At 32.8% G+C, this 27,212-nt stretch overlaps 1 protein-coding gene across 1 annotated transcript in view; it reads right to left on the reverse strand.

Moving 5' to 3' along the window:
- The window catches only part of LOC130890767 (uncharacterized), a 661,979-nt gene that overhangs the window by 27,431 nt on the left and 607,336 nt on the right, over nucleotides 1–27,212 (reverse strand). The window contains exons 4-5 of the mRNA XM_057795070.1: nucleotides 21,185–21,361; nucleotides 10,852–11,073 (exon numbers count right to left, since the gene is read on the reverse strand). Coding sequence (XP_057651053.1) covers nucleotides 10,852–11,073; nucleotides 21,185–21,361 — 399 coding nt within the window. The remainder of the gene's footprint in view (nucleotides 1–10,851; nucleotides 11,074–21,184; nucleotides 21,362–27,212) is intronic.

A 27,212-nucleotide genomic window follows, 5' to 3' on the forward strand; every position in this document is an offset into this window, starting at 1 on the left:
TTCTTCTTTATATCGTTTCGATAAAAAAAACGCGGTTTTAGCTTCCATTGAAATGTCTACCCAAACCAAACAAGAACCTCCTCCCAAAGCCACACTGTACAAATCTTTCTCCAGGTCTTCTGTAGATTAGTCCTTTTGTATCGCAACCATGCAAGCACACTCTGTTTTCGTCTGTTGAAAGAATGTCAGTCCAATTAATGTATTCTCAGGCAAATCATAGATAGCTCGGTAGGCTGTAGTTAATTTGTAGTCAGAAGCTGGCGCAAAGATAATAGAATTCTGTTGGTTGTTCACGGAGATATGTATCGGTTGACTTTTGATGGCTAATTGATAGTAGTTGATAAGGTAGATAACATAGTATAAGGGTCAGTTACCCCTAATCAGCAGTATTTCAAACAAGCATGAAAAGGATAGTTACCTATTACAACTTGTTGGACTGGGAGAGGAAAAACATTACAACATTTTATATCATTTTGAAGCTAGTGCTATTGGCTTAAAATTTTCATCAAGAAAAATTCAAATTCGATTTCAGTTTTCTTGTCAGTTACTTGCGATTCCAGGGGTGTCACCTAAATGAATTTTGTTGTTCAGGAGTGTATATATCATAAATTTTGGTGAAATTGTGAGAAGGTTACCTAAGAAACAAGAACTATTTTAATTTTTATTTTTCCATGATTAGTTCTATTTTTCAACGTGGTCTCAAATCTATATACTATTTCTTCCCAGTGATGCCCTAACCTGTTTAACCCTTCCAGCAGTTACCATTTTTGTCTTCAAAATAAGTATGTGGTAATATCCTCGTCTGATCAAAATCTTTCTTCTGCAACTTCATAGCAAATAACATGCTGGGTGCCAAACCTGGTGAATAAGGTGGGTAGTCAACCAATTAATAAAAAGCACTGTCTTTTTCATCAAATGCGGTCGCTTTTTGCCATTTCTCTCTTATCTAATCAAGCAATGATGCGTGACACTTTCCTACTTAAGATAGTCGATGAACACGATACCTTAACATTCGAAAAACGGTAGCCATCATTTTTCCGGTCTACTAACCGTCTTCGGCTTTTTAGGAGCAGGTTGGACTTTTCAAATCAACTGTATTTTTTTATTTAAGGAGTATAGTTTCATCTAGACTTATGAATCGACGCAAAATGATTCGACTAATGTTGTTTGAACTGCGTCAATAAGACCTGGACATTGCAATGCGCTTTTGGTCCGAAGTGAGCAAATGCGACACCCAACATGCGGACAACTTACGCCTACATAAGTCTTCAGTCAGTATATGATGAATGTATTCGTTCGATATAGCTTATGGCCTCCTCTATCTGCCGAACGCTCCTCATCAGTCAAGCTGATACGACCATGTTTGAATTTAGATGCCTAAAATTTTATAGTCTATAAAATGTGAAGAGATTCCGTACACAGAGTATAACTCCTTTTTAATATGCGTACGCTCTCTTATTAACGACGCCAAAGAAAAACTAAGCGTTTATAATGACTGAAATTTTAATGAGAAGGTGCGAATATATTTGCCAATTTTTCAGGCAACCCTCATATAAACTGTGTAATTGAGAACCTGCGCTTGATTGTATAAAGGAGGTGAGAAAATATATTCTTTTGTGGCAAGTCTAGCCTTTATCCGGGACTGATAATTTTCAAGCAACGTCTCAATTTCGGTCATGGAAGGCTTAACTCGAATTAAGATTAATTCCTTTGTAGATTTAAAACGTCATCCCTATTAAATTTTCATCAACTGTCGAAATACGTTCAAGCTATACTGTCACTGAGGATTGAGAGAGCAGCTTAGCTTATGTTAAACGCTTTAAAACTGAACAATGGAGACGGAAATATTTATTTCTCTTTCTTTTTCAGGTGTTAAATTTATTCTTTTGCATTATGGATGGAAGTGGATCAGAACAGGTATGTGATGAAGAATCAAGATGTCTTAGAAAAATCGGAGGAACCTTGATGATTTTTATATACAGAAAAGGATAGAAAAGAAGGAAAATTGATAAGCTAAACATATTTTTTAAGAATGAAAAATAATTTCCTAATCGTTATTTTGTCTCTTGAAACTTTCTTTTTCGTCTTTTTTGCATGTGTTTAGTATTTACAACAAAACAAAGTCTTACACACTTGGAATGAAATTAATAAGAAATAATATTTACATATATTATGAACATATAATCAGAGACGGAGGTATCGCAAATATTGATGTATGTTATTAATTACGAGAGATTAGTGCTGTTTTTTTTGTTGATATGATCAACTGGTATTATTATATTTGTGAAAGTATGACGGGAATATCATCATCCACTATATATAGAATTGTATGTTAACAAGAACATTGTGGTGACATTTAGGTATCATAGACACACTGTCGTGGTTGAAAACGTATTTCATTGGATAGATTTAATGAGAATATGTTGAGACAGGAACAGGTAACACTCAATATACATTATGGAACCTTGCGCAAATAAATGCACAAATTGAGCTTCAACAGGAAATCTAGGACGAGAAGATATAACGGCGAAACTTCCTTCCTAAAATTGCACAATTTATTCAAAAACAACAAATGCTGCCTGCATTTAGAGTTAAAAGAACAGATTTGAATGGTGGCATGAGTACATCCTGCAATGTGGCGAAAATGGGTGTATCATTATAATGAATTTAACTTTTTATCATAATCGCCAGAGAAAATACAATAATTGTTATAATCATGCTGTAACTGAGAGATGTATAACAAAGCACGTGACAAAGGATTACCAATTTTTCGAATTATAATTAGACTAGGATATAAATCAGATACTCCGTCACTGGTATTTATTGATAAATTTAGCAAACTTAAGAAGCAAGTGCTCTACAATAACAATTTTCAAGGTTTGGTAGATAAATCAGTCACTTCAATACTGTTAGAATGTGAACTTGCATTTCACGAGCCTCAGATATTGTTTCCGATTGTTAACACGATCCATTCAATTGTGTAGAATGCAATCTGATAAAAATTGAAAGAGCCTTTACATTGCATTTTTGAATATTTCTCGTTTCTCGTGATATACTTATGAAAATTATAGTTCAACTTGTATTCTCATTACAAACTTGTCATGATTGTAAGTTGGATTTTCACATTTCCGTTGAAAGCTGTAAGACTTTGAGTTACACTATAATATTTTACGTCAAATTTGAAGGCCAAGGTATAATAAACATGAAAGAATAACATGCGAACAATTTTTTTATGGCATAATTCGAATTTTTATATATATGAGTAGGTATTTTCGTCTTCAAAACAGAAAATGGTATATCTTTCCTCATCCGGGCTCTAGATTGTCACTCCAAGTCTTTCGTGGTCAACCTCTACTCTTTGTTCCAATTGGAGATTTATTTAATATATTTTTTATGCCGTAACACCCATTCGTTAATGTTATTTACGCACATAATCGTCTGATGTTCGATTATTTCTCGGTCTAGTGGTGTTTTTCCGAGATCCGCCTGAGAATTTTCATTTCTGTGGTCTCCAAGAGTTGTTTCATTTTTGATGTTTCTGGTCTTGTTTCTTATGTATATGTCATTATAGGTCTGATTGTCGCTTTGTAAATTCGTGTCTTTGATTATCGTCTTAGGTGTTTGTTTCGCCTTATAACGTTCTGAGGATATTCCGCGAATTTATTTGCTGTAGATACTTATGCTAGATACTAGATACCTAGTCTTCTACGTCTCCATAACTTGTTATGTCAATTCCACTTATTCGGTTCTTTCAGTTACTCTATTTAGAAAAAACTGCTATTGTCTGTTTATTTGAGAAACATGAACAGATTTTTGTCTTATCATATTTTAATGATATAAACTCAAACTCTACTTTTACCCAGATCTACTTCATCTACTCGTTATTCCTTTCAGTTTTCCTCCCGCATAACTCATTCTATTTTCCCGAAGTTCTGTAGCAGCTAAATCATCGTGGGCCACCAAGTTAGGCTAATATTGAAGCAAAACTCATAAATATTGAAAAATCGATAGGAATAAATTTGTTTCAAATAATGAAGCCCTTGACCTAGCGATATAATTTGTTTTTTATTATAAAGTAGAGAAAGAGTAGAGAAAGTTATATCAATTGACATAAATTCAAATGATAGACATCGGTTAACAACTATGACAACAATAGGAAATACTCAAAGTTATTCGAACCAAACCTTTTGTGCTTTTTATTGGCAGCGCCTCAAAAGTAAACAGAGAAATATCAGTTTGTCATTCTCGTCTAAAATTGTTTCAATAGTTTTCTTTCAACAAATTGTCACTTTTTTGTTAAGCTGCGTGAGTAGCTCAAAATTATCTTCACTTCAGTCACCTTCGGAAGTTAGTTGACAGCTGAATCATGTAAAATACCACGTAAATGTATTGATTCTCTATATTCGAAAACAAGGTAAATATTGGGTGCCACACATCTATGGTATCTCATATCCAAATATTTGACCAATTGGTTCAATGGACAATACTCAACAATGCCTTTTGGTCAACTAGTGATACGTCGCGTATTATTTTTACCAATTTTGACCAATATCAAATGCTTTTAGAGGAAATCCTAGAGCCTATGTTTAAATACGCGGAGGTGTCTTCTGTAACAAAAACAATCCCTCATTCGGAAGAAGTTCCTGAGCCTTCTTCTGTTGAAGAAGATTCAAGCAGAAATTACAGCTTTTGTCAGTACTCAAGCATCGCATTACATCAGCCAATTGGAGCTTAATAATCTCAAGAGATTTGGATTCGCCCAAAGAAAAAGCTGAAGTGTTAAGTTCAAAACCGAAGCAATGGAAACTGCTAAAGACGGGAGTCAAAATTACCGTGTCCAATGAACGTCACAGTTCATATGTTGATTTGTTTTCTAAGGAGAACTTAGTGTGCTGGAATGACATTGAGAGCTTGATATTAAAATTGGGTCATGAATATAGGTCAGTGGAATGGAGACTCGAAACGTTAATCCGTGGAGATTTTGGAGTTGTTGCTTTGGTTTCAGAGCTATAAACTGGCGACACAAAATATTGTTGCTTTTTATGTAAGTGGAAAAACCAAGAAAGAAATGAACAATATGTAAGAGCAATATGGCCTCAAAGAACTGTTAAGATTTATAGACATAACATAAAAATGAACCTTCACTTATCACCTAAAAGATAATACTATCACCTTTCGCACATCACTAATAAAAAGTTCTGTACAAGCCGTGGACAAATATGGAGCTGGTTGCAAATTTTTAAAACGAAGAATTTCTTCTTTGAGTGACACTGAAATAATGAAAAGTGAATTTGTTGGACCCGTAGTCAAAAAATCGATCAACGATCAATCATTACCATCTTAAATAAATAAAGGGAAGCTTGGATGGCGTTCGTTAGAGTTACTGAAAACTTTCTGGGTAACTACAGATTTTTTCAATATTCTGAACTCATCAAAGCAATGCTCAATGCATATTATAGATTGGGATGTAATATGTGCTTGAAAACACGCTTTTTACATTTTCACCTAAAGTATTTTTCAGAAAATATAGGCGCTTTAAGTGACGAGCATGGAGAGCGCAACAATTGAAAAGCGCTTCCAAAAACAATTGAAACCAGCAAAACTTGAAGACTATTTTTAGGATTCATTTAGAGACTCCGGACTTCGAATATAGAAACATATGAAACGATTTTTTCTATTTTTTTTTTATTTAGTAGTAAATAAAGATCTTTTCCTGGTACAAGTGAGAGTTTCTAGTACTAAAGCACTATATGATTGAAATATCAGGATGTACTTATACCTTCATTTAATATTCATGCCAGACTGCAATACATTGAATTAGATGATAAACCGGTTGATTACCAATAATAGAATAATTATTGTGATGAATATTAATGTTGACATTTGCTTGTTTTCCACAATAATCCATCACAGTCCAACAATATACAAATAAATTAGTGAACGTTCTCTCTCTCTCTCTCTCTCTCTCTCTATATATATATATATATATATATATATATATATATATATATATATATATATATATTTATATATATATATATATTACTATTTGACTATTTGGAAAATGGATAGTGAAATTTATTTACTAGTATATTAGGATTTCATACAATACCAATCGACTAAAATGTAGATATACTTATGGTACACAATCTATCGAAAGCACACGTTTTTCGGTTAGTCTCAAATGATCCTGTAGTTGTAACAATAAAAGAGAAGTTGATACGGCATAACACTTTTTCTGTGAATGTTCTGACCTTTGACGAAGCTCAGTCAGCCATTCTAACCGATTTATGTAAGTTCATCGATCGTTCTGGGTGGTTTGAGAAAGAGGACAAACCAGTTCAATGGAGGTCTTCTTGTGGTATCATAATGGGCCTATCCTGGCACGAGTGTAGGGGTCTTTGAAAAAACTATCGCTTAATCATGACCTAACAGAATAATAAGGAATTTATTCCTTCAACGGCTACCAGCAGCTAACTGTTGGCAATTATTACCAGTAATTATTGAAATTCAATTTTTCATTCTAACATTTTTTTCTTTTTGCCTCTTTGAATACATAGTTAACTATTAAATGAAACTAATAATGCGATGGACATATTTTATCAATTTTATTTCCAAACCTATTGGTTTCAACAAAAATTAAAAGTTGGAGTTGGTTCTAAATAAAGAGATAATTGAACTAAATCTTGCCAAGTAGAATGTTGTTGTTTATTTCACCCCTAACTTTATACGAAGGCCATTCTATTCTCAACTTCCGATCGCTCCGTGAAGACGCTACGCGGACAGGAGAAAGCGGGCATGCTCTGTAAGTGACAGCGAAGCACTCGCACTACACACTCCGCCATTGTTGATATTCAGGCGTCAGTCGGCGTTGTGCTGCAGCTACGTAAACACGTCCGCCATTATTGATGCTCCCGCCAAGTGTGTTTTCTACAAGCTGAAGGCCATAGTGCTGCAGAAATCCATCGAAGAATGAGTCGTGTGTATGGGCAAAACTTTGTGGGTGATGGTGTTGTGCGTAAATAGTGTCGAAAGTTCAAATATGGCCGTAATGATGTGCATCATGAAAGAGGCCAAGGACACAAATCTGTCGTTTCACATGACCTGGTTCAATGAGTTGAGAGAGTGGTTAAAAAAACCGCAGATTCACTATTACTGCTTTGTCTATGGAATTTCCAGAAGTTCAAGGTCTGTTTTGTACTCTATTATCACTGAACGGTTAGGCTACATTGGCAGCAACTTTCTTTGAAGAGGGTATTGAAAAGCTTGTCCACGGATATGTCTCAATCTCTTCGGTTATTATGTCGAAAAGTAATAGTAAGTAAACTAATCTTTTGGTAATACTTGTAATACAAGTAAAACTTGTCTTTTATTTATAGACTATCGGAGGTTTAAAAAAACGGCTCTCGTAATATAACAGAAATGTTGAGAAAATAGAGGTGATTTTCCTTTCCCCAGCTTCTACTCACTACTTTTTAGTGCTGATATCTCCGAAGATGACAATTCTTCTCCTAAATTTTTTCGCATGTATTAAAAAAAGCAGTTCTCATCCTGTTCTAATAACCTCATTTGTTTCCTTTTATTTGAAATAAACAATCAGAATTCAACTGCAGTGGTAAATGAAAATTTTGAATCGTTTACAAAGTATTTGCTGATGCTTGCTAAACATCCGATGAAGATCAACGAACAGTAATGCACAAAGCGTAGTATTTTCGCGTATACAAATAAACATTTATCCCTATAATACTCCCGGCCAAACAAAAACATCACAACTCATGACATGCAAACGCAATAAAACTCATGATTTTTGTTTCGAGAGTAGAACAGAATAATCCCCCTAATGAATATTTCAAGCAAAGTTTGATACAACTGCCGGTACAGTCTCATCGATAATCGATCATAGTTATCCAAGATTCCCTAAGATGAGTCACGTTTCGCAAATAGAGGACTTTATCAATTGAATGAACGTTGGTAAGTGCTTGTCCATCGGCGTGTAAATTCAAAATCAGACGTTGCTGCTGAACATGACGTGGAAAATATTAATTTTGCTGGCGGAAAAGGAGGGGAAACAGTATAAAGGGCGCTAGTGCACTCAGAATGTTCTAATAGCTCGCGGTGATGACTGGAAGCCGATAAGGGTGTACAAGAGAGAATATTTTTAATTCGATTCGAATGATTTTCGATTTGATAAAAATTATAGCGAAATGTGAAATAAAAAAAACAATTTCTCGGTTAAACCATTTCAATTTTATTTATTTTTTCAAAATATTTTCATATCAACTGTCACAAAAATTCAAATTGAGATTTAAAAGTTATATTATGGGATTATACAAAACATACAACTAAATGACAGCCTTTCATGAATTCATAAATATAAAAATCCTTGACGAAATTCGCACATATATTTTCATATACATTCGAAATTACCGAACTCAAAAATTTGAAACAGAAATAAACTCCAAAATAGTTACAAGGGTTGCCCAGTTCACAAGACGACGAATAGTTCATTGTATTGTATTGTTACGAACGTGTCTCCGCACTAAAGCCGGACCTGCCAAGATGTATTGAAATTCTAAAATTCAGCGAAGGCCTTTTGCTTACTTTTTATAAACCGCGGAATCTGTTGATGTTGATATTTTTTTATATTCGTTTTTATACCAAGTGGTTTATTTAAATTGTTTCTTTCGAATAATTTCTTCAATTTCTTATCTCTTAGACCTTATGATATATTAATGCATCTAAATATTCTTGATTTTAGGTCTCTTCTGTTTTACAATTAGTTTTTTTGATAGTTTTTAAAAGAAAGATAAATTTTGACGTCAGATTCGAAAGCTGGAAAAATATATTAAAATTAGTCTACTTTGGTGTTCCAATGCCAAGGTCCCAATAAGAAAAGGCTTTGAAATCGAGGAATATAAATAAATTATTCAAGTTAGTTAAGTAATAGTGTTAAGTGAATTATTATAAGTTAGTGTAGTTTATAGCTCTTAAATAAATTGAGAACCTGAGAGACGGTGTTTATTAATTCACCCCACGAATAGAAAGATTGCGGATAAATACAAAAACATTACAGTACTGTGCTTCTTTTCCTAATTCATCTCCCTTGAGGAAACTCGATTTAAGTAATTACGAACATAAATACTGAAAAGAAAATTATTACTAATTGTATTTCTTATAACAGGAACTATTTGATTTCTCAACAAATCGAAATACTTCTGTCCGTTAGAATTGCCTTCTACAAAGAAAGATCCAATAATAGTAGAGTCGATAATATCTGTCCAAACAATAACTTTCACAGGAAATTTTAGTTGTGTGTTCCCGTATCCATCTAGCATTACATGGCTTCAGAGAAAAAGACTATCCAACTTTTAAAATGAGGGTATGCTTATACCTTTAGCATTCTGCGGTCATGATCATCTCCAGATAATGGAATTCATTCTTCTTAATAATGTTACAGACAGATTCTACGCCAGTATCAGGATTGATCAAAAAAGATTTTTTACAAAACTTTGTTGGCATACCTACAGTTAATTCATAATTTTAATTTGATTGTCACTGATGGATTTAGGCTTAGGCCTCTAAGAATGATTTGAGAGGTAGCAAAATTTTTTGAAATGCTAGAATTTAAGTTTAGTAAAGACAGCCTCTTTTTAAAATGAATTCTTATTACTTTTTGTGAAGAGTTTTCTATAAAATAAGATGTTAGATGATTTAATCATATACCTACTTTCAAAATTAACAAATCTTAATAATTTCGCAATTTGTTTTCAGGGTAAAATGAGAACACTTTAGATATAATGTATCTGAAAAATCTGCTTTGGTAGTGATTAACCTCAAGAAACTCAAAAGTTTTAACTACTATTTGAACAAGGTGGTGTTGTGGTGGATCTACATTTGGTCTACGGTGCAAAAATTGTATATATTGATGTTAAAGAACATCAAACACTCTTGGAAAGTTATTACACGATACAAGCTTCTTCGTATTCTGATTATTTGAAATTAAAGAAGCTACTTAACCTTATCAAGTGCCTATGACTTACATAATCTCTCCCAATTTTCATCTAAGAACATTTCTCGAGTTTCCTAATGAACTTATGACATTTATTTTTTTCATTTTCTACTTAAATTACAACAAGGGCTTCTATACATAGCTGGTAAATTCAATCGAAATATAACGCATCTTAATAAAATTTTACAGAGTTCAAATGCCTTTTAGCAGGAGTAGTGCACACCTATCGTGAGTTATTTAATGGAATATATTAAAAACTGGATAATCTTCCTTTTTGCTTCGTTTAAGGAATCATATCCAGGAAATCATGAAACAGGAAAATTGTGGATACTGTATAAAAATTTGACAATACGCACTGATTCGTAAAAACCGTATTTCGAAAATTAGGAGGCATAAATTAAAAATTACTGGTGAATTGTTTTTTATGCCTAACTACAAATTTTTTTCATCTTCATTCATAAGTCAAAATACAATTCTGTTCATTGAAATAGCGTACAAGTCTTGGGACAGATTTTTGCAAGTTCTTAGATGTGTAAATTGAATTGGCATTTGTTGCCATGTACACCAATATTTAATTATCAAGGCAGTATTCACAAAAAAATTTCATAACATAATTATCAACCCTTTAAGTCCTTAGCCATCTTCCAATTTGGCAATAATGGCAGCTTTCTGAATTGTAGTTAACTGAGGATGCACTAAATACACATTCACTTCAGCTGAACTAATCAATTATTGCATTATCTGTCACTGACAATGTGAATTTACGCTAGCAAAATGTGTGTATACTTTTTCAGTGAACAGAAGTTTACATGGTATGATTGGAATTTTTTTTATCCTATCACCTTGCACCCTGTCGGCTCTGGATCCAGAAGGAGCTGCAGTCCCTCGACTTTCTAACACCGAGGCTTTTTGAGGCCTCTCTCCTTCAACGCTTTCCTCGTTACTTACGAGATAAAGTGTGGCTATTGTTGCCAAACATTTCAACTTCATGTTTCCTCTTTTGAAGTGCTTGTGTCGTACAACGAATTCCAGACCCAAAACAGACGATTCCAGACCTTCTCGACCTACAAAAAAATATGAGGCATAAATATGAAGTAAGAAACGAGAATCTTGAAGAAAGTATGACAAATTTAGAAGGAGAAATTATATGCCAAATGAATATATTTTTATATTTATTATTCGTAGTTTATTATCAAACGTACACAACTTTTTGTATCAACTTGATTTAAATATAGATGAGATTTAGTTATTTGTTCTATTTCTGATTTCAAAATTATTATTGTGCAGATGCAATTTAAATATGTACATAGATTATTTCCGAAAGGATGATATGTGAATGTTTGCAGAGGAATTCAGATCCTTAGTGGAGTTGAGATAATAAGAAAACAACGTTATACTATAGATATGATGTCAAATTTTTCACCCTGTCTTTTTTAAATAATTGTCAAACGTTTGTTTTATCTTTATTAATCATAATTCAACATGAAGTGACACTGAAATTGGCGAATATATTGATTGTGAATTTAGGAAATAATATAATATTATTATTTCATTAGAGTCCAAGATAAAGTGATGATCGTAGAAATATTACAAATAATTTATATCTTCTTTCATGAAAAATTAATTCAAGAAAGTTTGGAGAAAAGCTTTTTAAATAATGTGGGTGGACCATCGGGCCATTCTAAAGGCCGAGACACACCTATCATGTACCCTTCCGATCCGACTACGGTCAAACAGTCGAGTTTCTGAGAGGAAAATGATGCTTGAGTTTAAGCATCGTAGTTCACACCTTTTTGACATGTGTCTGATTTCACTACAACACGAATCCGATCATGCAATCGATCGAGTTCCGATCGTGCAGTCTATTCGTTTAACAACTGCAGGACGCGTGGCGCTTGAAATTTGTAATAATTTTTTTCAAATTTTCGCGGTCCTTTTTTATTCTACTTAGTGACTAAGTGACTACTAAGACCTAATTTAGAAAGAAGTTGCCAATGAATCAAATGTTGGTAGGTACAGTACATATCAAATAATATCCTCACTTATTACATATACAGTAAACACATAAACACAATATTCAATAGGAGCTAAACACTTTTTTGAGTAGGAATTACGTTGTATAGCTGTAAAATTTTGACTTGTCATCCAACAGATGAGATAAAAGTCTAGAACATTCTTCTGCGAACCTCTTTTTCCAACCATAATTTATCCAAAATCTGTGTTTTTCTCTGTTTTCCATCTAATGCCTCTTCTAAACAAAAGTACCACCATATCTAAACCGCAGTTTCTAAACTTTTTGCGCACGTAACCTTTCATAATTTCAAATGAATCTAGACTGGCGAGAGTGGCGAATTTATTGAACTGGAGCTAGAAATCGGAAAAAGCTTGAAAGCGTATAGGACATGTACGTTCATATCTTCCGATCCCACATCGATCCGTTCTTTGAAGTGATGTATTTATTAAACTTGATAGCGAAAGAATGATAACGAAAATTCATAATAAGCTTTATCATTTAAGATACAGAGAGAGAGAGAGAGAGAGAGAGAGAGAAATGCGTTATTGTCAAAAAGACAGACGTCTTTTGAGGCACCGCGATTGAGTTTATTCAACATTTCTTCGCACCAATCGACACGAGCGTTTTTTGGCCGATTGTCAAATTATGCGGTACTCAACGCAAACCAATCTTTTTCACAACCAAATGTTCAGGCAATATTGAATGTATGCGAGTTGAACTAATGCCCAGGTAAGGCTTAAATTCGAAAAACCCGCAAAATACGGTGGCTTCATTACGAAAAGTCGAAGCGAGTTGATCGCCACTGCTGTTGGTTTAATCCACGTCGAAGTCATAGAAAATCGTGGCACGAAAATGTTCACGAGTAAATTCCATTTTTAACAATGGTGAATTTTCCAAGTCTCAGTAAACTCAAATAGTACTCGTATGAGAAAACGTTCTGAGTAAGTTCACTTTTAAATATATGAAATTTTATGATGGCCATGTCAGATTTATCTGAAATCTAAATTAACATATTTTGGAAATTGTTCTCATTTCAGTTGTAATGAAATAAATATTTTGATACATTGCTCAAGCTTATACAATTGTTCATTTGACGATACATGAGTAATAATAATTTATTGGAAATTTGAAATTACAGTTTCTAAATAAATGAACCGGAATTAAAGTTAAGGTAAACATAATTATAACATTTCAATTTCTTCTAATATGCATTTGAAATTCAATTGGAATTTTAATTACATTTTGAATCATAAATTTACGTTAAACTAATTTTAGCATTCATCGGCGAATCCTGCGACTCCTCGATCACAAACTCATGCAAGTGGGATGGAAACAACAGAGATTCTGTTTTAGCTTTCAGCATAAACTAGTCATTCAGCACACGTTTGCAATTCGAACGATTATTAATATTAGTACAAAATTATTCTGTAATGAAATATTATGATAGATAATAATATGGTTGATGAACATTCTTTTGTTTACAATTCGTAGTCATTTTAGTCCAGGGTCATCTGAATTATGATAAGAAATATTTCAACTATAGTCTTAATTGTAGAATTTAATGAAATGGACGTCAATATTTTATTCCATTGAAATAATATATCAATCTAGTTACTAATTCGTAGATATTTCTTTTAATCTTTGTAGTAATGTTGCGTCGGCTCCATTTTGTTTTCATAGCACAATTGTTGTCATTTACAATTAATAACTGGAACTACGAAAGGTGATGATAATAATTTAGTAGAGTATTCAATAGAGAGATTTTAACAAACAAAGACATCACAAGACGGTTATCAAATCATAACACAAAATCACTTTATTATACTAAATATAACTAAAATCTACAATAGAATTTGACTACTAAAAACTAGAAGCATGGTCATGTCGAACATATAATTCTTTGGATTGGTGGAAATATAACTTAACCGGTTTACAACAGTATGAAGTGATCGTCATGGGCTGCAATCCGTCATGAACTATTCAAGGTAGATGTCCAACTAGTATCTAGCAGTTGCCTCTTATTACATCATTATGCAGAGCCCCATATAAATTATATCTATGATATAGTTAAAATATAAAAAAGTTCGCTGCTTTCACTAACTCAGTATCATAAATCTTTTATCAAACCGATATTAAGATAGAACAAGATTCAATTAATTTAGCAATTTGATCTAAAAGCACTTTAGCATTATTGAAAACTACTACAAAGAAATCAGTCGTGTTTTTCAGTCCCAATTTACCGAAAAATTACACTATATTGAGGATCAGTAAATATTAATTCGTCTATTTTCACAAAAGCACTATATTTTCACTTCATTTCTTACCTGGATTTGAGGATTGAATAGCGAAAGCCCACACAAAAAAAAATTTATAGCTCATTAATAACTGTCATTCATACTTCGCTGAGAACTTTAGTCGAATATGGATTCTCCTCGATTACATATCGTATATATAACTTCAATCCAAAGGATTTATTTTGTCTCCTATTTTTGCTTCGGTACTGTGGATGCTCAGTGTTCATAGCTGATTCATTATTTCCACTCCTTTTATAGTTCAGACTGTAGGATGGATCTAACTGGCGAAGATCTTCGTTATACTCCCTTTAGATATAATGCTCTGGAGTTTCGTGGACTCTCTGACTTGAAGGAAATGTAAATGGAGGTTTAATTCTCTATTTAACAGAATCTGTATGACTGAACCTAGCGTCTTAAGATGTCCATTGAGACTGTAAATTATCCCAGTATTCGATTTTTTCCCTAATTTCCTTCTTTTATAGTGTTCTATCTATTGTGTATCATATAGTCATTTACCCTGTAACCAATTCTACAGAAGAGTTGAGGTCCTGCAAAGGGTTTATCCGCCTTCTGTAAATCTGTCAGATATACCTACACTCCAGTGTGTTCTTGATTCTAGAGTAACTTTATTCTTTTCCAGGTATCGTCAGAACAATTTGTATCTTATGGCATTAAAGTTTGAAGCTCTAATGGCTGCTTGGCTATCGAACAAGATGATAATCTATTTTCAATAATTCCTTCAAATGTTGAACCTGATATATTTCTCAATTACTTATATTTCTGCTTCAAAAATACTTGATGTATTGCATAAGCTTTAAGAGTCTTCAGTTATGGACCCCTATACTTTTATTCCAGTTATGTTTGCTATTTTTGCTCCATCTATGTACCATTTGATAACAATTTTATTCATTTCTATAATCAATTTCGCAGCTTAGTTTCGAGGTGAATTTTTCCTTTTTTCTTCTCACTTTAGGAAAGAGGCTTTGGATTATCCTTGAAGACTTCTGTTTTAAGCTTTGATTTTTCTTTGCCATTTGCAGCCATTGGACATGTTCTTAAGAACCCGGATGTACATTCATAGGCCAGATCGTTTCTCGTGGTGTCTAGATCAACTTTTGTGTCCTAGAGCACTTCCTCATAAGTCATGATTGGTCTCACTATCGCCGTGTACATTCAAAACATAATCTTTAGATATTTTCTAGGATTAATATTTTCTCCTTAGAAACAACAGAAAAATAATAATTCTGTTAATTAGATCGTTGAATGAATATCATTTTTTTAGTCGATAAGTGGTAAAAGACTAGATATATAATATATTGTTACTAAAAACTTGGAAGAGATACTTTTTGTTTTACTGTTCATTGTTTGATTGTATAATACTGACATTTATAAAATGGAAAATTTCCTCCTTGTCCAGGATTCAAAAATCAAAATTTTTGCATAAAGTTCAAATGGAAAACTGGTAATATCATCGATCGATGATGCAAATTTGTCAAAAAAATTTATTTTTGGTCAAAAAACTGTAGCCCCTTGTACCCCCATCACAATCTACTAATGAAAATTTCATTTTTCGTGCAACGAGTCCCAGCCTGCACTTTAAAATGCATTACGTTTGCTGTGTATATATAGAATTCGCTTGTTAACATTTACTTCCACTAATTGTAGCCCCAAGTACTATTGCAGTTTTACTTTTCCAAAATAAACATTTTAGTCTCAGATGAAAACATTAGATTTTTATATAAGGAATTATTGTATTAACACATGATAAACATTAAATCACAAATGGCATTGTCGTTAAAATTAATTGCAACATCACAACAAACAATGTAAAAAGTATAACGAGTGCTTTATGTTTTTTTCCAATTTTCTTGTAGCAATACCATTACGGAGAATAATGGACTGCATTGAATTCGTTGCTATGTTTCTTTCAAAGTGAAAATAAATATTGAAATTTAGGAACTGTGAATTATAATATGTTTATTAGTAGTTTCATTACAATTTTTTCAAAATATAAAAGGAAAATTAAAGTTTCCATATCGCTTCTACTTCACAAAACTAAAAAGAAAACTGTTTACTTATTGAGAAGCAAGTTTGGGGCAGTGAAAAGATACAACTTATGAAGAAATACGGAAAAGTTTGTAAAACTTTTATATTTGATGTTGAAAAATTATTTTTTAGGCTACTTCAAATCAACTAATATTTCTATTCAGTATTGATCTATGGTATAAGGTATAATATAGATTGAACAAAATTTGATAACATTTAAAAACCTAAAACCTACAAGATTTAAAAAGGGTCCAGTGGCAAGTCAAATTGCTCAGGAGCTAGGTAATTAAGTGAATTATTGTTGTAATCCGTCAAACTATGTTTAGTAACACGGATTCAAACATACATTGAGCAATAAACGTGATTGATAATTTGACTTAAAAGTGTTTACTATACCATGAAACTGCATGGAATGCATTCATTTTTCGCATATATTATCATTCACTTCACTGAAAACTCTATTTTATTTATTGTTAAATCTGTCACAGAAATGAATTGAACGACTATCTTTTTTATTTCATAGGTCTCACTCATTTTATATAAGATTTATTCAATCTTCACTGCTTCACATTTTTCTGCAGTGATCACATTCACAAAGAAAAAATTTGTTAAATAAAGCTTTTTCGTACCTTTAAGCCCCACGTACCATTTAAGCACAGATAACTGGTGATTACGATATGTAAAGCTAATATTTAGGAAGGTTCATTCATGAGAGGATTATGGAAATAAATAAATACGAGAGTTGCTGCTTGATTTCTTCAGGTTTAGAAAAACCTCGCAATTTATTTTTGATCTGTGGGAATAGGAAGAAATGATTGAGTATCAAAGGTGTAAGGCTGAAGATCCATCAATAAGTTGTTGTGACTGTTGAATAAAGTTTTTGTTTGAATCGTCTTTGAGGTCTCGTCTTCAGCAATTAGTTCCCCTGATTTTTGACACTTTTGGCAAACAAATATTGGTTTACAATTCAGAATTGAACGTTTTATATTGCGCGAATGGAACGGTGACAACATGTCCAGTTATTCCGAAAAAAATATGTAACCATCTGCTTAGAGCTACTTCGCGCTCGAACAATTTTTGTTGGATTCGACTCTTCTTGAAAGAATCATGCAATCGATTTTTTGAGCATTCCTTTCCAACGTGAACAAATCTTTTTGCTTTTTGACAGTCAAATATTCATGCAATATTGAATTTGTACGAGTGGAAATAATACTCAAGTACACCTCTATCACACGGTATGTCAGGTATGTCACAGTATCAGTTTATGCACAGCATCGATGTTTTCTGGTACAACAGCCGTTTTTGGCTTTCACGAAATTTATCTTATAGCGAAGTACGACCACAATTGAATTCGGAGAACCAGCGAAACACGATGGCTCGAGAAGGTGTTTATTACCAAAAGTCGAAGCGAGTTAATCACAAACTACTGTTGGTTTAATCCACGTCGAAAGTTATAGAAAATAATGTTTCAAGTAGCTGTAAACAGCTCAAATAGCACTTATACTATGACAATACGTTCTGCGTACGTCCACCATTAAAAATATCAAACTTTGTGATTGCACAGTCAGATTTGACATATTCACTTCATTGTGGCACATCTCAAAACTATCTAGCAAAATTTAGTTTTTTTTTTCTGAATATTCATATGTAATTCCTTAAATTCTATAATAGAGGTTGGAAATATAATCCATACTGTATACATTCAACCCGTTTCCATACAGTATGAGGTGAAATATGTGATAAAGGATATTGGTTAATTTGTTTCGAAAGTATTTTGATAAGAGTCCATTTCCTGGACAGAAGTATAAACTTTCTCTTTGGTACGAATTATCTGATATTATGGAAGAACGTCTTTTGTTATAGTAGAATATGATCCTCTGGAAACAGGACAGTGCTCATTTCATAACACAAGTATGGTTGAAAGCACCTTGATCAAATTATCTCAACGGATAGATTAGTACTCATGAGCTTTTAGCTAAGCCTACTCGTTCGCCAGATTTGAAATCAATTGAATTTCTTTTGTTAACCTCAAACACAATCTGTGGTTTCATATGGTATTAATAATGAAATAGTTTTCAACACTTGCCTCACGTTTGTTTTACAGATGAAATATTAACGATTTTCTTCGTACTTATGAAAAATACTACATGTATGTTATCGTTGTATTTCAAATAGATTAAATTCAATTTGCAACAACAATATTTGAAAAAAAAAAAGTAGCTACAATGGAACTATGATCATTTTAATGTCAATCATGGCACTTTTATTTTATTTTTTATTTTCTCTTTTCATTCGAATTACTCTGTATAATCCATCTCTATTTTATAGATAACATTAAAATGTTTTTTCTAACGATCGCCAGAACCGCTATAAAAATAATAACATCCATTCTATTGTGTGCAGTAATAATTCCGTCTTTTTATGATGATTGTATGTATTCGCATCAATCTTTTTTAACGTCAGTCATCGGTCCTATGGACCCGTACATGCCCGTCACTTTTAACTTTATGTGCTATATATTTCACACAATACACACCATGTCAAAGCATGTTAAGTCTACCGACAACCGAGCTCAGATCTATAAAAGTCAATTTAAAGCAACGCTGCTTCTTCTTGTTGTGATGTCCTACACCAGTTTCCATAGCACGTCAAGGGAGTTGCAGTCTCAAAAACTACTAAGATAAAAATTTTTATAGAGAGTTTGAACGCTATTTAAAATTATTTATTTTCTCTTGAGAATAAAGAATGTTAGTTTATGAGCACTTGATTGATGAAGGGAAGTTGAGTGAAAGTTGCTCGAGTAAACATTTTGTTTACAGGGAATTTGCAAATTCATTGGAATAATTAATTTTGTGTCTTAATGATTATTTGTACTTTCATGTTCAATAGTTGACAAGAAATGATAGAAATATAATTTGATCAATAACCATTTATATGAATTCGATATTATATATTCGATGTATTTAGCCCCTCAGATTATCTTTTGTTACTGGATTTCAAAAATTGGCTAGGTTTTCAATGATTTTCCTTCTGGGACCATCCTCGTGAAATGCGTCATAAATATTTTACTATTTACAAGATACTAGAGGTACTTTTATAAAATTGTGTAACACACTTTGAAGTATATTCAGATATATTCCTATGGCTTACAAAATATTATGTAATTAAAACAATTCCAACCCAGAAAATTTATGCCACTAAAATTGTATACTAATATAAAAAAATAATCTAGCTGATTTATTAATGAAGTTTTCCCGTAGATCTTTCACACAATTTATAAAAAAAGCTGGTAATGCTTTTCAATATATGAGAATTCCACACAAATTAATAAAACTGAGAGAAGTGACGGTGGACAACTCCAGTACTAGAGTAAACACACAAAAAAGTTTACAGTAAAATAAACGAGTAAAGCAAGCGATGAATTATTAGGAACATTATTTACCTTGGGCCTCTATTATGGAAAAAGAAATATCATTTAATAAGAAATAGAGATCGTTAAGCAATAGCATACTCGGACATTATATCCAGTAGCAAACAAAATTTTAACAGAAGAAAAAGGCGAGGAAATTATTGCATAGACCAAGTCACGTACCTTGGTATAATGATAATAATGAACAATGGTGATAAAACAGAGAAAATAAGAGAAAAGAGACAAGCAGCAAATAGAGCACTTGGTGCAAATGAAAAAATGCTGAAGAGCAAGAAATGAAATAAAAATTAAATCTTAAATATATAGAACAACAATCAAATCCGTCATGATCCGTGATTCAGGTCCTTAACACCCAGCTCCGCTGCTTCTTCCAGAAATTCCAATGTGTCACTCCCCATGCATTGTAGTAGTTTCGACGTCAATGCTGTGTAGTGACACATTAGGTGTTCCATTGTCTCTTCCTCTTCACTGCATTCTGCACAGAGATCGTCGGTTCTGATTCCCGTTTTCCTGAGTCTAGAGCCTACTGTGTAGTGACCAGTAATCACTGCTACGACCCTTCAGATTGATGCTTTCCCATAGCCTAGCAGTTCTGTTGTCTTCCTCTTCTGTATCACCGGCCACAAGGATCGTGAGATGGCACAGTCATATCTATTACTCCATCTCTTGCCGTGCTCTCCCTCTAATGTTCTATCTGTCGTGTCTCTCAGCAATTTGATCGGTGGTAGTGGCAAACCCACCGCTTCGTCCCCGCTCCTGGTCGTTCCCAATTTGGCTAGTTTGTCTGCCATTTGATTCCCTTCTACATTGCTGTGTCCAGGTATCAACCAGAGTCTAACCTTTCGGTAACGAATCCATGACAGGGCTCCGCGAGAGCACACCACTGACCTAGATCTCACTGCCGTAGACGATAGTGATCTTAGAGCCGTTTGGCTATCCGTGTAGATTGTGATGTCACGCACCGTTTCATCTTTGCATCGGATTAATTCCACGGCTCGATTTATTTCCTGCAGCTGGGCTTCCAGTATGTTTCAGTAGCCATTTCAGCCTAAAGGATTTCCTTGTTTCCAGAACTTCAGAGTATACTCCCGCTCCCGTCCGGTCTTCCTTTACGGACCCGTAAGAAAATACTTATAAAGAAGACAAAAAAAAGGAGGAAATATAAGATATTCTGAAGGACTAGAATATAATATGAAAGCAAATGTGAGACATATATGGAGATCTGAACCTGAAGTAGAGATAATAATGATGATAGAGAGGACGCAACGTAAGCGAAGAGGAAGACCGAAGTTAAATTCGAAGTTCAAAGAGTTGTAGATGTATTTGGAAAAAATGGAGGTAAAGAATAGAAGGTGGTTATAGATGATAAACAGAATCTATTTTATACATACCTAAAACTATTATTTCAGGTCCTATCAAAAATTTTGGATCCGCTGGTTCCCCGTTTATCATCCAATTGAGCTGCGCCGCTGGTTTTGATTTTCCTGATGTGCAATTCACACGAACGGTGTCGCCTACTTGATAGCGAGGACGTCCACCTGTTATTTTTGGACCTTCCTCTGGAAGAGCTGCAAAAGAAAAACGAACATTTGATGATATCTGGAAAAGCAAGGAAAATCTAAAGAGAGTGCTTGTTTCATGTAACGAGAACGTTATATAATTCCACATTTGTTTTATTAGATGATTTTATTGAAATGTGAGTTCACTGACCTTTTAAGTTATATTAATAAAATATGATATATTTTCAAGAAGAAACTTGAGATTGATTTCATTTTAATCAAAAATATTGAATTATCTCACATTTTATAAAGAAAACAATAATAACGTCCAGAAAGATGGTCAGATTCTGAGTGAATCAGGTTAATTAAGGTTAAAACTAAGCTAAAAAGAAAGAATAATCCTTTGCTCAAGAATGGAATTACTGATAGGATGACAAAGATGTTAATAAAAAAAGAGATATTTGAAATATATTCAGTCTGACAATTAAAAGTTTCAGTTTATAGTGAACACGGTAATCACTTATATTTCGTTATTTGCATGCGTGTCATCTCAGTCAGCGTCTATTCATCATGACGTGAACAATTTCAAGCTGCTCCTTTTTTGATATTCACATTTGCCCTTCATATATTCTCGACCTTGCATCTTGTTTCCAAGAAGGAAAACTGGCTAGCAACACCTCGCTATGACGACGACGAGGGTCTGTCACTTCGAATCACTGAGTAGCTGAAGAGCTAAGAAATTACAAAGCCTGTCATAAGTTACTAGATTCTTCTGAAGATTTTGTGGAAAAGTGGAATTTTAGATACAGTTAATCATTTTTTTCCTAGTACTTCGTTCAATGTTATTTATTTTTTCAGTAGTTCTAGTATTATTTAATTTTATTCTCACATTTGTATCTTTTTATACATTTTATGATTAACATTTTATGCCTATTGGTACATTTTTTCAGTTTATATATGTTTTTGAAATTTCAGAATTAAATGTGCTATCGTATGTGAAATATTGAACGTAAAAGTACAACATTCTCCCAGAGAAGAAACAATTAGTGAAGTTGTAATGCTAAAAAATAACGTCAGGTGGGAAAATTAAATTTTTCCAAAGGCTCATTTAAACTTGGGCAGTGACAATAACGACACCGAATAAATCGAGGAAAATCGTCCCTTGAATGAAAAGCTGATGTTCTCGTAAAACCTCAGGACGCTCTATCCTCTCTGTTCTCCAACTTTTCGTTAAGCTTTTCGGAGTCCCACACGCCATATCAATAAAGAAACTACGTACCTATTTTCTCTTATATGGCCTCATAGTGTTATTCAAGCTATTGTGGAAACCCTAAATTCCACTCTGGAGATCTTGAGTATTGCCAAAGATATAGTTGATGAATTAATTTCCTCAAACTCAGTTATTGGTCATTGGTATTAAGTTATTTGTCATAAATAATTCATAATCCTATGCCAAACCGATGACGCTACTCAAAAATGACATTGATCTTAAAAGATTATGAAATCTCACAGAAAAAGTTTAAAACTCATTTCTTTGACATTTGACCTTGAATAAATTTTTTCCCATACACGGAATTGATGGGAAACTTTCAAATTTTCAGCTTGATGAGAATTTATGTAACTTTGAATGTCTAAATTGCCCGGAATGATAGAAGAGGGATTGGTAAATATAGCAACTGAGAAATCTCCAATTGGAACCTCGAGACAGGATGATGAAAGAAGAAGGAGAAGAATACCTCTATTACTAATTGATTCTTTCCATTGAAACCGACCGTAATTAGTTAATATAGATCCATTCATATTTCCAAAAACCTATTCAGATTTTTAATGTTTTTTCCTAAATTGTTATTGATCGACCTCTAGGCGAGTCATAGAATGTTGTTGTTGAGTGAAGTATATTTAAATGTACAAGCTTCTGTTTCACATGAGTTACCACGATGATCTATCTTGAAAATTATTAGTTTAGAGGAAAAGTTTGCACTAGAACGTATCTCGATAGCTTTATCATACCGTGAAACAATGAAGTAGTATAATTTTGTTAACAGATGATTCTGAAAAGCCCCCAGGAACTAATAATTATTGTTGATGAGTAACTGAATATGTTTAAATAATGTAATTGTTGAAAAGATAAAAAAACTTAGAGAGGCTTCCAAAAACATTCAACTACTCATAGCCTCATTTATCGGTGTTGGTAAAATTTGGTAAGCAATGCTTATCTTCAGCCATTTTCATAGATAGAAATAAGAACTGATGAATTCTGCGAATCGAAGTAACCAAATAAACAATCTACATTGCTCAATATACACATGGTGATATCTTAGATATAATTTATATACATAAAAGAGCATTCATAATTTAAGGCTTGATGCAAACCATATATGACATGACAAGATATAAAAATTACCTATGATCTTCTAAAACGTTTGAATAGCACTGCTATAGGATATCCAGAAGCAGGATATTACTAACATGAGAAATTCAATTACATTTTTTTTAAATTCCATCCTCTCAAATCTTTATTTGATATAAGAAAATCCTCACCCAAGATGAATTTACACATAGCTGTCATACTACCATTTTTGAAATTAATAATTAATAAAAATATAATATCGACTATTATATTTTAATTATACGAAAAAAATATAGATATAATCCAAATTTCAAAATTACTGATTTTCTTATTGGTCTTCATGACATGGAAATCATACATTATTGTTGAGTTTGAGTTCGAAAATTCAACTTTAAGGACGTAAAATGTTATTTCGTAGAAAATTGCTAAGTGTGAATCGAATTTTAGTAAAATAGGGAATTTTCTCATGATAATCAAATGGGAAACTAAAATAAAAATAGAGACCACCTAGACTTGAGCTAGGGCTAATGTTTGGTGAGTATTTTTTAATATCAAATACAAACATCCGAGAAAAATTATTTTTAAAGCACCCCAATGCAAGTACTTCACAAGGTCCAAGATTACACACCCCTTTCGTTTTACTGTAGCTAAAATCACCACTTGGGCTCCCTCACTTTATCGAGCATACAAAAATGAATACTTTTATCTATCATACGCGTGTTTTGTTTCCAGAGACCGAAGGTAGTGCAGAATACTTTTCGTGAAGAATTTTTATATTTTTTAACTTGATAAAACATCTTTAAAAGGTGTACGTTCGTAGTTAAATTATAAATTAACTATAAAATGTCTCATTCGAGCTGCGTAAACTATATTAAAAACTTATTTTTGAAACCACAAATGGAACCAATGGCAATCTCCTGACCTTATCAAAAAACTTATTTTAACGGGCTTCCAATGTAAAATTGAAAATGTATGTTATAATTTTTTTTTGAGAATAAAATTCAAAAATGTATTCAAGGGAAGTCACTGCAAATCGATTGATGACATGATTAGAATATATAATGCAATAAAATTCTTGTATCGTTTCCAAAGTATCTCCCTTCTAAAACAATATTCTCACTCAAGAGAATAATCGATCCAATGGAACATTCCCAAACTTATTTTCAAGAATCACATTCAAATCTCCACAGGAATTCATTTTCATATTTCCGACGATACGTCATTTAGTGTCTCAGTTTCAAGAAGGAAGAGGAAATTGACAGAAGTAACAATACAAGAACACAGATTATTTCATGAGATTTTTTGAATCAAAGCTTTGTGAGTAATATATAATCGTGGAAGTTTTTAGATTTGCTAAAATACTACAATCTACAATGTTCAGATAATAATTCGAATGCTTCATAACACCCCGAATATTTGGAAAAATGTTATTAAGATGATATTTTACATCATTTTACATTATCAGAGGGCCTCCATCGTGCATCAACCACATGTCGCGAATTTTTAGAGGAATATCACATAACATGGTTGGGAAATCATTTTGGCGACAAAAGTATCGCTAAAGTTAGTAGAAGCCTACTGGATAAGAAATAATTATTGATGTCTTTCAAGTTTTCACTTATGCCCGTAATATGATTTTTGATAGTATGTAGTGCTCATGTTTATTTATTTATTCATCAATTCTCAAAGAAATGTTTGATTGTGTTTTATTACCTCATACTTCTGGGGATATCTTTAAAGCTTGAAATATGCAAGACCGGTAAACACAGAAATAAAATGATCGATACAATAAACTTCCATTGTGACGCTATAAGGCATGATCTTGGAATGTTTAAAGTTCAAAGAAATATCCTTCGTAGACTCCGGAAGTGTCTAGAAGTGCAAGGTGCCCACTCCGAATAAGATGATCGACATTATTCAGTTTAATTTGAAATGTTTGATTGTGTTTTATCATCTCCTGTGAGTATTTTCATTGAATAATTACATTTTAATGATAATTTTTCTCAGAATGTCTCTCTATGGCAAAAGTGCATATAATTAAATCTACAATTTTTTACAGTGGGCTCTTCAAACTTTAGTGCCGAAAGGTCTGAAAGAGAAAATACAATTTTAGAGGACACTTCTGCATATTTGCAATCAAATTTTCCAAAATATTGTATAGATAATCAATTCCTTGGAAACCTGCTTGGGGTTATAAAATTTTTCTATAGTTGTGATAGTTCCAATAGACGTTCAAAACAAACTTAAGATCTTAACGTTCTTCAAGTAATATTATGACTAATAACTATTGTAATATAAAATTTTATATAGAGGATAATATGGATACTTCAAATTTTATGTTATAGGATGAATTGAAAATAATATAATATAACAGAAAGAAAAAATAATGTTCATGTAGAACCAAATTTCATCACATTTACACAAAGTGGTTTGATATAAAAAGAAAGCTAAGTCAAAATATAAACGTTGAGACCTCATAATCCTACATGAAATAGCTTCAGTTCCAAAGTTCTTGAAAAGAGTTTATATTAAAACTTTTTCCATTAAATTTGTTCAAATGTCGAAAATTATTCGTAATTATAGCTCTTATACTGTGAGTTTTTGTAGAAGAGATATCCAAATCGCAACCAAATTATCAAAATTAAAGTTTGGAATATTGTAAAAAACTTTCTAAAGAACTGAGTTTAATTGGACTACACTCAAGAGCTAATCGAATAACGTAATTTGCAGAAGCTTCAACGTCTCGAGCTACCGTTTACCATTTTCTTATATGAGTGATCTCAGGTCCGATATTAAACCGTGGATCCATCTTGACTTGGGTCATCCAATCCATCGTGTTCCTCCGTGTTGAGAGGGCTCTATCAAAATTCATAGACACCAGGTTCACCGCCCCCCCAATAGCCTAACCATATTATCAGTAGTTTTTATATACTTGGTGTTATTATCTTCAATCATTGAACCCTGTTTGGGCAACAGTTTTTACAGCGTGAGTGCCTTCGAAAATATCAAAGTTGAGTACTAGAACTAAGCCTTTCGTTTATGTAATAAATGGAAAATACTTGGAAATATTGCTTAAAAATAGGATCACTTCATCTCAACATAATGTCCTTAACATCATTAAAAAGTTCCATCTTCCTAAAGTAACGCTAATATAAGAATTCTTTGAAGATGACTATGTTCAAAGAATGGAAGAATAAGGATCGATTTTTTATGAATAAAATAGTCTTTTCCATTGTAGAAGGTGATTTGGATGAACCAACTCATTCTAATTGGTAGAGTAATCAAATAGTTTTTGCCAAAAGAAAGGCTGTTGGTAACAGCTTCAGCAAGATAGAGTATTAATATGGCTGTTCGAAAGCTCAGCGATTTTAGAAAAATATGGATTGTCTTAGGAAACACAATAGAGTGGCTAGCAAGATCATTACTTCTTTTTTGTGAATGTTTAGTTAATATTGTGCACAAGAGAAAACGTGGTAATCCAAAAAAATAATAATAGCCTATCAAATAATAAATCAGCATTTTTCACACTCTCGGGAAACTCGAATACTATTGAATAATAAAAAGAAAGAC

Source organism: Diorhabda carinulata, chromosome 2, assembly GCF_026250575.1.
Source record: "Diorhabda carinulata isolate Delta chromosome 2, icDioCari1.1, whole genome shotgun sequence".
In the NCBI taxonomy this organism is placed as follows: Eukaryota; Metazoa; Arthropoda; class Insecta; order Coleoptera; family Chrysomelidae; genus Diorhabda; species Diorhabda carinulata.